Source organism: Myotis yumanensis, unplaced genomic scaffold (genome assembly GCF_028538775.1).
Source record: "Myotis yumanensis isolate MYYU_CA2020_CCGP unplaced genomic scaffold, mMyoYum1.0.hap1 SCAF_5, whole genome shotgun sequence".
Classification (NCBI taxonomy): Eukaryota; Metazoa; Chordata; class Mammalia; order Chiroptera; family Vespertilionidae; genus Myotis; species Myotis yumanensis.
This window is the reverse complement of record NW_027223756.1, coordinates 53,279,115-53,291,539: the sequence shown is the minus strand read 5'-3', so window position 1 is coordinate 53,291,539 and position 12,425 is coordinate 53,279,115. Positions and strand designations below refer to the sequence as shown.

Here is a 12,425-nt window from a genome sequence, read left to right as displayed (position 1 = left end):
TGAAAAGATGTTTCTTAGACAGCCTGGCTACCTCCTACGCCGTAAGAGTTTCAAAGAGGGCTATAAAGAGAGTGACAGCTGCCTGCATTCAGAAGTAGAAATTAAAATACAAGCTATTAGAAGTGAAGAAAAAAACCCACACTGCAGGGAGACAAGCTTTAAAGAATTTCTCTCTCTCCTATAAATCCCAGTTACCTGCCATGAACTTATTTTCACCACAGAAGCAGCTATGTACTTTATAAAGGCGTTAAATACACTTTCTCTTTCCCCCTCCAGAGAAAGGGGGAAATGTTCATCCCACGCAGAAGCAGAGTGAAGATTATACAGGAAGTCATATAACAAGTTGCCTTGTGCTTTGTCACTAACGTTGGGGGGCTGGTGTTCTGGAAGGTTCCTGGGGGAAGGGCGATGCAGGGGAGGTGGCTCCCATGATGTATGGGGGCACACCACAACTCAATTCCAGCCCTGAAATTTCTGAGTGCCTTTTCCAACCCATTGATCTCAACATTGTAAAATCGAGTTAAGAAATAATCTGTCTACATATACTGTCACTGATTCAAACCTGGTCTTAGACTTCATTTCACAACACAGTAATTCCATGTCAAGGAATCATAACATTGCAAGAGGTCTTAGCACTCAGAAAGTTATTACCCAGAGCCCACCTTTTGAAGTGTCATGCAAAAAAAAAAAAAAAAAAAAAAAAAAAGGATAAGAATCAGAAGAAGATTACCAAGCTTAAAACAAAGATATGCTTGTGTCTGGGTACTTGGGTTGATTATAATTCTGTGTCAAGAGGATGAGATACGTCTAAAAGGAAACATCAATCGCTATAGCATGTGTCACTAAAAATCCACGTCGACAATGGTTTTAAAGTGGTTCTTCTCACACATAAGTGTCCTGGTAACATTTTGGGGAGGACAGGGTAGTTGCAATTCACTTACAAAAGCATGTTTTCAGGAAGGCAATTTCTAAAGATGCTCTCTTGGGAACTGAGATTAGTGAGTACCCAGCCTGTTACCGTGGCCTTCCTGACTCCTACAGACAACATTTGTCCTGCTCTGGTTTTAGAGACTGATCCCTATCAGGACATGTTCCTCCTCGGGACAGAAGGAGAATGATCATGCTTCACTGCACATCGACAGGTGCATTTTCACGTTTTTGCTTATAAGGCTCTGCATCCGCCGCTGCAGCGCTACTATAACACACGTTCAACAAAACGTGCCGCAGTTAGCACATCCGAAATTAGGGTGGGAAAGTGCCAACCCAACGGTACCCAAGTCAGACCCACTCTAAAACAGCTGAAATCCTGCCAGTTGAGTTGCAAGAGGAGCTTGTTTTTGATTCACTATAAATCATATTTTGACAATGCCTAAATAAATAAACTGCTCCATCATGTATTTAAAAAAAGATGGGCTCAGAGTACATAATTACCCAAGCAGATACAAATAAGAACAAGTCCTGTGACTGTCTAGTTCTGTTTAAAATTAAAACTAGTATAAAAGAAGGGAGAGTTTAGTCAAAATTCAGATGGTAATATTCTCTTTCACTTCCAAAAACCTCTTTTTTTAAAAAAAAAGTTTCTGCCTTGAATGAAAAATAACAAAGAATAAATCTCATTGAGTCTCATGAACTTTCTTTGTATTGGGGGCATTACAATGAACACAACCCTCTCTTTGCATAGAAGCAGTAAGGACAAATTTGGAGTGAACAAAGATAAACACACAATGAACATTTTCAGAGTTGCTTCACTACCAGCTCAAGAGAAATAAAAACACAACAAGGTAACTTCAGAATGAAATGAAAGCAACCTTTGACTTTTCATCTTCTTTTTAGCAGACAGAGGGCTACATCATATTATGATATTTCACAACTGACGTAGATAAATCAACTCAGCTTTGAAGTTTGTGAGATTATTCAATGCTACGTAAAAATGAACAATACAGTTTCTACAAAATAATGAAAGACAAGAATTTCAGTAAATATTTAACAGCTGCTCTGTGTAAAGAAATCTAGCTAGATACTATATCCTTTTAAGACCATAATAATCAACAAAGATCCATAGGCAAGTACCTAGAATTTTAAAGTCTTAATCATATATTACAAAGAAGAATAATGAGCATTGTACATGTGGTATGGCTAAATGTGCTAAAGCAAATTAAAGTCTTTATCAAAGTAAAGATACTAAATATGGTCAATTAAACTGATCACCTCTCAATGGGGAGTGCAGTGGGGTTAAATATGACATAATAAAAGTCATGTCTAAAGCAGAGTTTCTCTCCTACTTCACACCAGTTTGGATTCTCTGATTCCAGACTCATGCTAACAGGCTTGCTGAATCTTTGCTAATAATGACTTTTTGATCCTTCTGATGTTAAACTGAAACCAACTGCGTGTTGTCCAGGGTTGGCTATTTGGTACATCACAGTTTCATACCCAACCAAAGTAGAAGATGAAATAACACACCACAAACCACTTCTCTCAAAACCAAATCTGTGACCAAATCATAGTGCTGAGAAAATTCCCAGTTATCCACTCTAGGTTCCTGAATCTTGGCAGATAATCTACCAAAGTTTTAAATAAAAATTATTTGTCCTGGATTTTATTAAATTGAATTTACCTTATACTACAGTGAATAAATGTGGCGGGGGCGGGGGGCAGGGGGGGTCGGTCAGGGGGAAGGACATATTTGCATTTAAATTTTCTACCAGACTGATATAAACTAAAACATTTGGAAAAATAATCAACCAAACTATACATGGAAAGTAATTCTACTACTATCAATTTTAAAAAATACAATAAAAGATTAAACTTTTTGAAACCTTCAAGTAGAGTTGACATTAGATGACTCAGGCTACAAAAACAACATCATTTAAGTTCTAGTGATAAGAATAGATGTTTTTTTTTGAAGGGGTAGAGTTTTCGGTATGCTGAGTCATACTCAATAATAGTCTTTTAGCATCCTTTCCCTGTATGCTTCCTTTCAAAAGCATATACACCACTTCTCTTCATTTATTTCCCATATTTTAGAATATGCCAAACATACTCCTATTTTGGTCTCGCTGAAATAATTTCTTTTTTCACACAACTTAAGTGTAACTAACAAATAATTGGGGGGGGGTGGTTAAATAATAGTTTTAATTGCTTGATCTTATGACCTCTAAGGTAAAATAAAAGCACTCCATGACCAAAATCATGAGCTTTCCTTATTCTGACAACTTTCAAAAAAAAAAAAATCTAAGGCTACAATCAAGAAGAATTAATGTAAAGTTATAAAGTACAAAATGTAGACTAAAACATCATATAAATGATGAACATAAAAACAGACTAGAGAACTGAATATCTGACAATCTCTTTTCCCTTACAATCAAATAATGTTTAATTATTATATAACCTAAATATTGTAGCAAACCATCTTCAATATTTCCATAAAAGATGTTCTGAATACCACTTCAACAATTTCTTACCCTTTAATAATCACTTAGCAACCCAAAGATCAAAAGATTAATATACTATGAAGTTGTGATTGAATATTATGATTAAAGTCCTAAAAATGTCAAAAAAGTAGATGTAATTCTAAGACAAAAGGTCCCTCTTTGGTCATTTCCTTAATGAAATATGGTCTATTCAGTTTGAGTGAATGCACATATTATCAATGGCTTCTTGATTTTTCCTCCCTTTACTTCTCAACATTTGCCTCTTTCACTCTTTATTAACACTTCCACCTGAGAACAAGTGAGGTATAAGAAAAGGTGCAATTTCAACCAGTTTTACTCCTTATTAGCAACTCTACTGAAAGAAAATGAAAGTGAGAAAAAGAGAGAGAACAAAAAGGTTAGGTGGGTTCAGAAGTTGAAACTAATGTCTAAAAGAAAGCTCTGGAATTATAGATTCATGCCCCTCTTCTGGAAAACAAGGACCTGACTGTAAAACTAATATTTGTATCATATGAAATATGTCTTAAACAAACCCCAATAAAGATTAAACATTTATGGGCAAAAAAAATTTCTACAAAAACACAATGGAAAAAAAAGAAAAGCCTCTTCAATAAATGGTGATTGGAAAACCACATGCAAAAGAATGAAACTAGTCTGTTCTTTGTCACCATATACAAAAATTAACTCAAAATGGATCAAAGACCTAAATATAAGACCTGAAACAATAAATTACATAAAAGAAAATATAGGTACTAAATTTATGGACTTTGGTCTTAAGAGAGGATTTTATGAATTTGGCAAGGGAAGTAAAGCAAAAATTAATGAATGCGACTATATCAAACAAAAAATCTTCTGCATAGATAAAGAACCCTTCAACAACAAAAAGACAACCAACCGAATGGGAGAAGGTATTGCAAACAACACCTGTGATAAGGGGCTAATATCCAAAATATATAAAGAACTCATACAATTCAACAACAAAAATAAACAATCCAATTAAAAAATAGGCAGAGGACCGGAACAGACACTTTTCCCAAGAAGGCATACAAATGGCCAACAAACTATGAAAAACGCTCAACTTCACTAGCTATTTGGGAAATGCAAATCAAAACTACAATGTGACTCCAATTCATACCTGTGAGAATGGCTATTATCAAGAAGACAAGTAATAAGTGTTGGAGAGGTTGTGAAGAAAAAGGAACTCTCATTCATTGTTGGTAGAAATGTAAGTTGGTGCAGCCACCGTGGAAAACAGTATGGAGGTTCCTCAAAAAAGTTAAGAATAGAGTTACCATATGACCCAGCAACCCCTCTTCTGGGTATCTATCTCAAAAATTTGAAAACAATTATTCATAGAGATATGTGCACCTCTATGTTCATAGCTGCATTATTCATGGTGCCAAGACACTGAAGAACTGAAGTGTCCTTCAATAGATAACTGGATAAAGAAGATGTAATACTCAATCATAAGAAAAGATGAAATACTGCAATTTGTGACAACATGGATGGATATGGAGAATATCATGCTAAGCGAAATAAGTCATACAGAAAAAGGAAATAATCATACGACTTCATTCATGTGTGAGCTATAAAACTGAAAGCAACAAATGAACAAATAAGACAGACAACAGTACGGTGGTTACCAGAGGGTAATGGGGGTGGGAGACTAGGGATCAAATATAAGATGACAAGGAGCTTTAACTTGAGGTGGTGGGCACATAATGCAATATGCAGATGTTGTAGTATAGAACTATACACTTGAAACCTATAATGTTATTAACCAATATCACCCCAATAAATTTAATTTAAAAAAAATTTAAGAATAAAATCACCCATAAAAATTAAAAATCTTTAAAATTTTAAAATCTTTAAAAAATTAAAACCTCATAGCCCCCAGTGTTCTTATAGGAAGCATTCTGAGACCTTCTGTAGACACCCCCAAGTCAGCTGAGTTGAAGACAATGTCACTTGCTTGCACAGATCTTTGGATATTACAAACCTAGACATTTGATTACACAGCTGCTTATGATAAAGATATTGTATTGGTTTCTATCTTCATTCCCTTCCTCCCTTTGACAATAATCCCACTCTGCCAAACCAATATAACCTCTGTAGCTTTAAAGAATAATAAATGAAAGGTGCCAAAAACAAAGAGGATGAGAAGAGGAAGAAAAATGAAGACTAATTTCAAAATCAAGAAATGTCCTCAGCAGGAGTGAAGTCCCACAACAAAAGTCACAGCTGCAGACAGGCACACTGAAAACACAGGCTTTTGAGACCATGATCATTGCCTTCTCCACATCAATAACCATATGGCTACAAATTTTCAATTGGTGTTCTCTACTTGGCTTACCATCTTGTTTTGCAGGAATTCATGTTTAAAATTCAAATTTCCAGACTCTGTAAAAACTAGGCAATCTGGCCAGTGTTGCAAGGCGGTTAGAGTGTCGGCCTGCCCACCGAAGGGTTGAGGGTTTGATTCTTGGTCAAAGGCACGTACCTGGGTTGCAGGTCAGGATGTGTTCAGGAGGTAACTAATCGATAATCAATGTCTCTCTCTCTCATGGATGTTTCTGTTTCTCTCTCTCTCTCCACTCACTCCCTCCCTTCCACTCTCTCTTAAAAAAAACAACTAGACAATCTGGCAACATTGAGACAACATGATTACATGACAAGAATTAGCCTGGCCCTAGCCAGTTAGCTCAGTGGTTAGAGTGTCAACCTGCAGACTGAAGGATCACGGGTTCGATTCCCCATCAAGGACGCGTAACTCAATTGCAGGCTCAGTCTCCCGCCACTGTTGGGATGTGTGCAAGAGGCAACCAATCAATGTGCCTCTCTCTTTCTGTCTCTTCCCCTTCTTTCCATTCTCTCAAAAAAAACAATAGAAAAAAGGATTCATGAAAAAAAAAAAATCAGCCAGAACATGGTAGCCTAAGTGGGACATGAGAACTTACATTTGCCAGAATCCAACTGCAGTTCCGTTCACTCAGCCTAGCCCCTAAAAACAGGTCAATCTGCCACCCCTGCCATGTGATCAGATACCTGCCTTATGAGAAAGGCAGAAACATGGAGCAAGTAAGGTGCATAAGCCATAACCCCAGTGCTACGGTGAGCTGTGCCTTCAGTCTAAATGCAGTTAACATCAGACTCCTCTCATAAAAGATCTGCCTTAATTTTAGTTCCCCTTCCATTTGTCTCAGGATTATATAACCTCACAGGAGGTCACACAAGTCTCCCAAAAAAGAAATTTAAGCTGTCTTTTAAAAATATAAAAAGAACCATGCATAACAAAGACAAACACAAAACTGAAACTTACTTCTCTCCCAGACAGGAAAACGTTACCCTCTCTGTTAATCTCAGAAAAATCTTCAGGGAAAAAGAAATTGAAACACAAAGGATGGCCCTGGCTGGGTAGCTCAGTTGGTCAGAGCGTCATCCCCAGACACCAATATTGCAGGTTCAATCCCCAGTCAGGGCACATTCAAGAGTCAACCAATGAATGCATAAATAAGTGGACCAACAAATCAGTGTTTCTCTTTCTCTCTCTCTCTCTGTCTCCCCACCCTCCCTCTCTAAACAATCATTTAAAAAAAATAACACAACCGTACACAGAATGGAAAACCATGGCCTGCCCAGAGGACATATGATACACCATATTCTCAACATGCTGTCAAGCAGAAACATATAATGAACATCTTACCATCTTCCAGCTGAAGAGAGAGATTATACACAGCCACAGGTCTCTTGGTCCTCTGGCCTTGTCTCTTCGATTGTCTTGGTGGAGCATTTGGGGGTGACTGGGAGACTGGCTCAGGGGGTGTGGCAGCAGGCAGCGTCCGAAAAATCTGCCATCAGAGTGCAAAGGACATTAATTGTTTCCCCTGAACAGAAACCTGTGTACTCCAACAGTAAACCAGCACCAAACAACAGTTAATTTGGAGCTCATCCAAAACAGGACGCAGCCAAAAATCCATTCCTTCAAATTTTCAGTATAAGTCATAAGTCTTTCTAAATAAAATTTCTCATTAAAATTAAGTCCAAGCAATATCAAATCATTACATTTCAAAATAAATTAATCCCCAAACTAAACAACTATAATTATCTTTACCAGGTGTAGACAATACCAGCTCTTCACCCATAAAAAACGTAGCCAGAAAAAATTATTAAGAACAAATATCCCCTTAAATTTCACACAGGGTTATATTTATGCCAAAAAGCTTGTCTCAAAATTTCAAACTACACAAACAAAAACATATGACTGCAAATATTTTTTACATGTTTAAAAATAGCTGGTGCTTATGAAATTACCTTTCAGATTCCCACATACATTTTTCATAAACTGTTTTATAGATCTTATCAATCACTTAAATTCTCTCCAACTCCTCTTAATAATTCCCCCTCCACTTATGAAACCTAGAATATTAGCACCTTGATTATCCACAGTGACATTCATATATCAGCAAGACAAAGCAATCTGTGCCATAAAGGGAAGTATATCATACAGGTGACTTCTAACAGAGCTTTCATGGCTGCCGAGAACTGAGTTCAGAGGCTTCCTGTCCCCCAAAACACTGAAGATCCTTTGGCCTTCAGTAAAGTCATAAAATAAAATATTTAAAGACAACAAGCTAACAAATACGGCATCCTTAGAGAGCTGATGTTCCTCAAGTGGAAGCAAGAAAAGGGAAGAAAGCCAGCTAGTATTCAACAAAACATAAATATCTATAATAATAAAAGGGTAATATGCTAATTAGACCAGACGTCTTCCAGGCATCATTCCGGACGTCCTTCCTGACCAAGCTGGGGTCGGGGCGGGGAAAGCCAGCCTGGGTCCCGGGTGCCTGTGGGCGGCCCAGGGGAAGCCAGCTCGGTTCCCGGGTGCCTGCGGGCAGCTGGAGGGAAGCCAGCCCGGGTCCCGGGTACCGGAGGGAAGCTGGTGCCAGCAGACAGGGGAAGGAAGGCCTACTCTTGCTCGAATTTTCGTGCATCAGGCCTCTAGTAAAATAATAAAAGGCACGGTGTGAAAGTGCCACTGTTGCAAGGAAATTGTATTTGTGCATTTGAATACAAACAGCCATATGACCTGTGTGTATGAGTGAGGGTATCACATATTGGTATCATATTTAATAACAGACAACCGTATCTAATTTATAATCATAGGGTCTAAAAGTCCTCACCTAAAAACTATTATATGCCAATATAAACAAGCATTTCACCAGAACATTTGCTTTATAGTACCATACTGCCCTCTCATGTGTGAACAGAATAAAAAAAATGATTTAAACTACTATGAACAAATATTTGCTAGTGAAAATGTAATTTAGTGCTCCAACTGGTAACCTGCTAACACCTATTTCCACAGAATCTGTGCTGCAATTGGGTACTCTGGAAAACAGCACACCACCTATCTGTCTTAAAAAATCCTCTGCATTCTAGACTATTGGCCACAGTTGGATTTATTGCCCTCTGTCACTGTTCACATGAAAAAAGCCTGTAGAGTGGTGGGAACATGTGACAAGTTAAGTTGAATAGAGTAGGTTGAAGGCGAGAAGAAAAGATGGGAAAACTTAATTCCACTGAAATAAAACAGCACTTGTGTGTGACCAACATTTGAAATAGCCCCTTGACTTACTCATGTTTGATCTTAACAAATATAACAAAAGCCTCTCGGATGTTACTGGACTAGGAAACCAAACAAAACAAAGAGCCAAAACCTAAATAAATCGTAGAAAAGTTGTATCCCAAGAACTGGCACTGCAGAGTGGATAACCTTCAAAGCAGAACTTCCTTGAAGATCACCAGACTGGAATGGTGCAAACGGTGACAATTTTTCCTCCTGCAATTCCTCCTCCTCCAATTCCAATTCCTCCTTCAATTCCAATTCCTCTTCCTCCAATTCCAATTCCTCCTTCAATTCCAATTCCTCCTCTTCCAATTCCAACTCCTCCTCCTCTAATTCCAATTCTCCTTCTCCTCCCCCTCCTCTTGGTCCTTCTCCTTCCCCGCCTTCCTCCTCTTCCACCACCACCACCACTTCAAGGGGCTGGGGTGGGTGGGATGAGAGAGTGAGGAGTGAGGCATGGTGGTGGTCCCAATTTGCAGAGACGGACTACAAGCACAACAGGACCCAGGATTGTGACTCCTGCCAAATACAACAACCTGGAGGCACTTCGAGGGCACTATGTTAAGTGAAATAAGTCATACAAAGAAAGACAAAGACTTTATGATCCACTTACATGTGGAATCTTAAAAAAAAAAAGAAAACCTCATAAAAATAGGGAACAGACTGGTGGTTGTCAGAGGCAGGCATTGTGGGGAGAGGGGAAAATGGGTGACGGTGGTCAAAGGTACAAATTTCTTCCAGTTATAAGTTACAGCATGGTGACTATAGTTAACAATACTAGCATGTTGTATATTTGAAAGTTGCTAAGAAAGTAGATCTTAAAGTTCTTATCACAAGAAAAAAAGGTGGCCCTAGCCTGTTTGACTTGGTGGATAGAGCATGGGCCCACAGATTGAGAGGTCCTGTGTTATGATCCCAGTCAAGGGCACATACCTCAGTTGTAGGCTCAATGCCGAGCCCTGGTCAGGGCGTGTGCAGGAGGCAACCAATTGATGTGTCTCTCTCACATCGATATTTCTCTCTCTGTCTCTAAAAAAAAAAAAAAGAGTCAATGGAAAAATATCCTGGGGTAAGAAAATTTTAAAAAATGTGTAACTATGTGAGGTGATGTTGACGGTTAACTAATCTCAATGTGGTGATCATTTCTCAATATACACATATATCAAATAATTACGTTGTGCACCTGAATGAAACTAGTACAATGTTGTCAATTACATCTCAATAAAACTGGGGTGAAAAAACACACACAAGAATATCTGGGAATGGGGACTGGGCCTTCCAGTTTTTTGTTTTGTTTTCTTGGGTTTGCATTTTAAAACTCCCCAGGTGATTCTTTGTGTAGCCACTGGTGAAAACTTCCCATTTAGATGTCATTCCACTGCATTCGATGCTTGTCTTGGATGGATCAAAGTCCAAATCAAAACACCAGAAACATTATTTCAGAAAAATTGGCACTGGACATATGCAATCAATTCCTTGGACCTTCCCAAATCTTGATTAGGCTTAAAATGTTTCAAAGATTCTAAAGACCAACTACTCCTTCAAGAAATTCTATGTCATGTTGCATTTCAAAGAACTAACTTATCAGTCAGATTATGTGGTAGCAAAGCAAAGATGATAATTTGAGAAGGAACTATCCCGGCTTTTAAGTCTTCCTAGCTATGGAAGCTTAGACATATTAAAACACTAAGTACCTCATTTTCTCATCTGTGTAATGAGGACCATAAAACCTACATCTTAAATTATTTCAGGGATTAAATGAGATAATGTTTATAAAGTGTTTAGTACAGCACTTGGCACATGGTAACCAGAAATAAATGGTAGTTACTGGTATTTGTAAAATGCTCACATCATCTATAATAATAAAAGCATAACATGCTGATTACACCAGACATCCTTCCGGATGTCCTTCCAGGCAACCTTCTGAACAAACCCAGGGCTGTGAGGGAAGCCTGGGTCCTGGGTGCCAGAGGGAAGCCGGTGCTGGCAGCCAGGGGAAGGAAGGCCTACTCTTGCACAAATTTCGTGCACCGGGCCTCTAGTGATAATATAAATGGACACAGACGTTCATTACTCAATTCAGCCACCGTTTTGAGAAGGCACTAATTTGTTGAGATTTTAAATATTCCTCAAATTCAGTGTTTGGTTATTCTAAAGGTTGTTATTCTAAAGTATTTGTGGAAAAAAATTCATCAAGCACTGAGCCAAGAGAGGCAATAGAAGAGGATCTTTCAAATTTCCCAAGTCACCTAGAATCATACAATTGTTTTGTGTATTTATTTCTGCACTTTAATGCTGAGAGATTTTTTGTTGTTGTTGTTAATCCTCACCCTAGGATATTTTTTTCATCGCTTTACAGAGAGAGTGTGTCATCCGTAAATATAACATTGATTTCCCAATTCTAGAACCACTGTGTGGATGCAAATGCCTCTGCCACTCAGGTCTCTTGCCAAAATCTTTTGACTACCCTAGGACCCAGTGTTGTGTTAGCTTTATTCTAGGCCAGATGAACTCATCTCAACCAACACTAAGAATCAAGAGATCAAGTCTACTCAAAACTTATTCTTTTTCAGGGTAGCAAGTTCCCTCGCTGCTCCTACGTATTCATAACACAAGAAAAACTCAAACCAGACAATCCAATGACAAAAAACAAACCCCACGCGTAGGTGTGTCAGGGAAGTAGGCGCTGACTCAGGTCTCCTCAGGGTGTGAGCGCAAACACAAGTCTGGCACCACTGTTCGGAGTCACAGATTCCTCAGACTCAACAAACTGGATGCCAATGCCCATGGGACTCAGCCATACACAGAAATATCTCCCCAGGTCCCTCACGCTCTGCTCCCGGGGGCCACGTGTGGAGATGACTGGGCCACTTCTGCCAGAAATACTTTGCAAACAATAGGAAGTAAGGATGGTCTCTGGAAATGTGGCTTTGTACTCAATTCAAACCTGCAACATTTGAGTCAGCTGAATGAATAAATACTATGGTTAAAAGAAACTAAGGAGGATGAGGTCATTCTTTTCTTAAAAAAATATGTTTTACCGAAGAGTTCACTGGTCTTCATTATGGTGAGAAGACCATAACTATGCTTGTATATTCCTATCATCTTGAATAATGACAGTTGCATCCACTGGGTACTTGCAATATGCCTGACATTACACCAAGTGTCTTACCTACAAAGATTTGAATCCAGATTTTCTGATTCCAGTGTGCATGTCTTAGACACCACACTCCCCTGCCTCTGATGTTACCCAGTCATATTACGCCCCATTCACTTTATATCCTCTTTGGTGATGCTGTATCTAACACAACAGACAGAGGTGTAACCAGAAGGCAGCTGGAAATCAATACACACTCGCCTTAGTA

At 38.6% G+C, this 12,425-nt stretch overlaps 1 protein-coding gene across 2 annotated transcripts in view; it reads right to left on the bottom strand.

Moving 5' to 3' along the window:
• Positions 1-12,425, bottom strand: part of ARHGAP10 (Rho GTPase activating protein 10) — a 256,918-nt gene that overhangs the window by 37,368 nt on the left and 207,125 nt on the right. For both annotated transcript variants that reach the window (XM_070415283.1, XM_070415284.1), the window contains one exon: positions 7,138-7,282. In XM_070415283.1, coding sequence (XP_070271384.1) covers positions 7,138-7,282 — 145 coding nt within the window. The remainder of the gene's footprint in view (positions 1-7,137; positions 7,283-12,425) is intronic.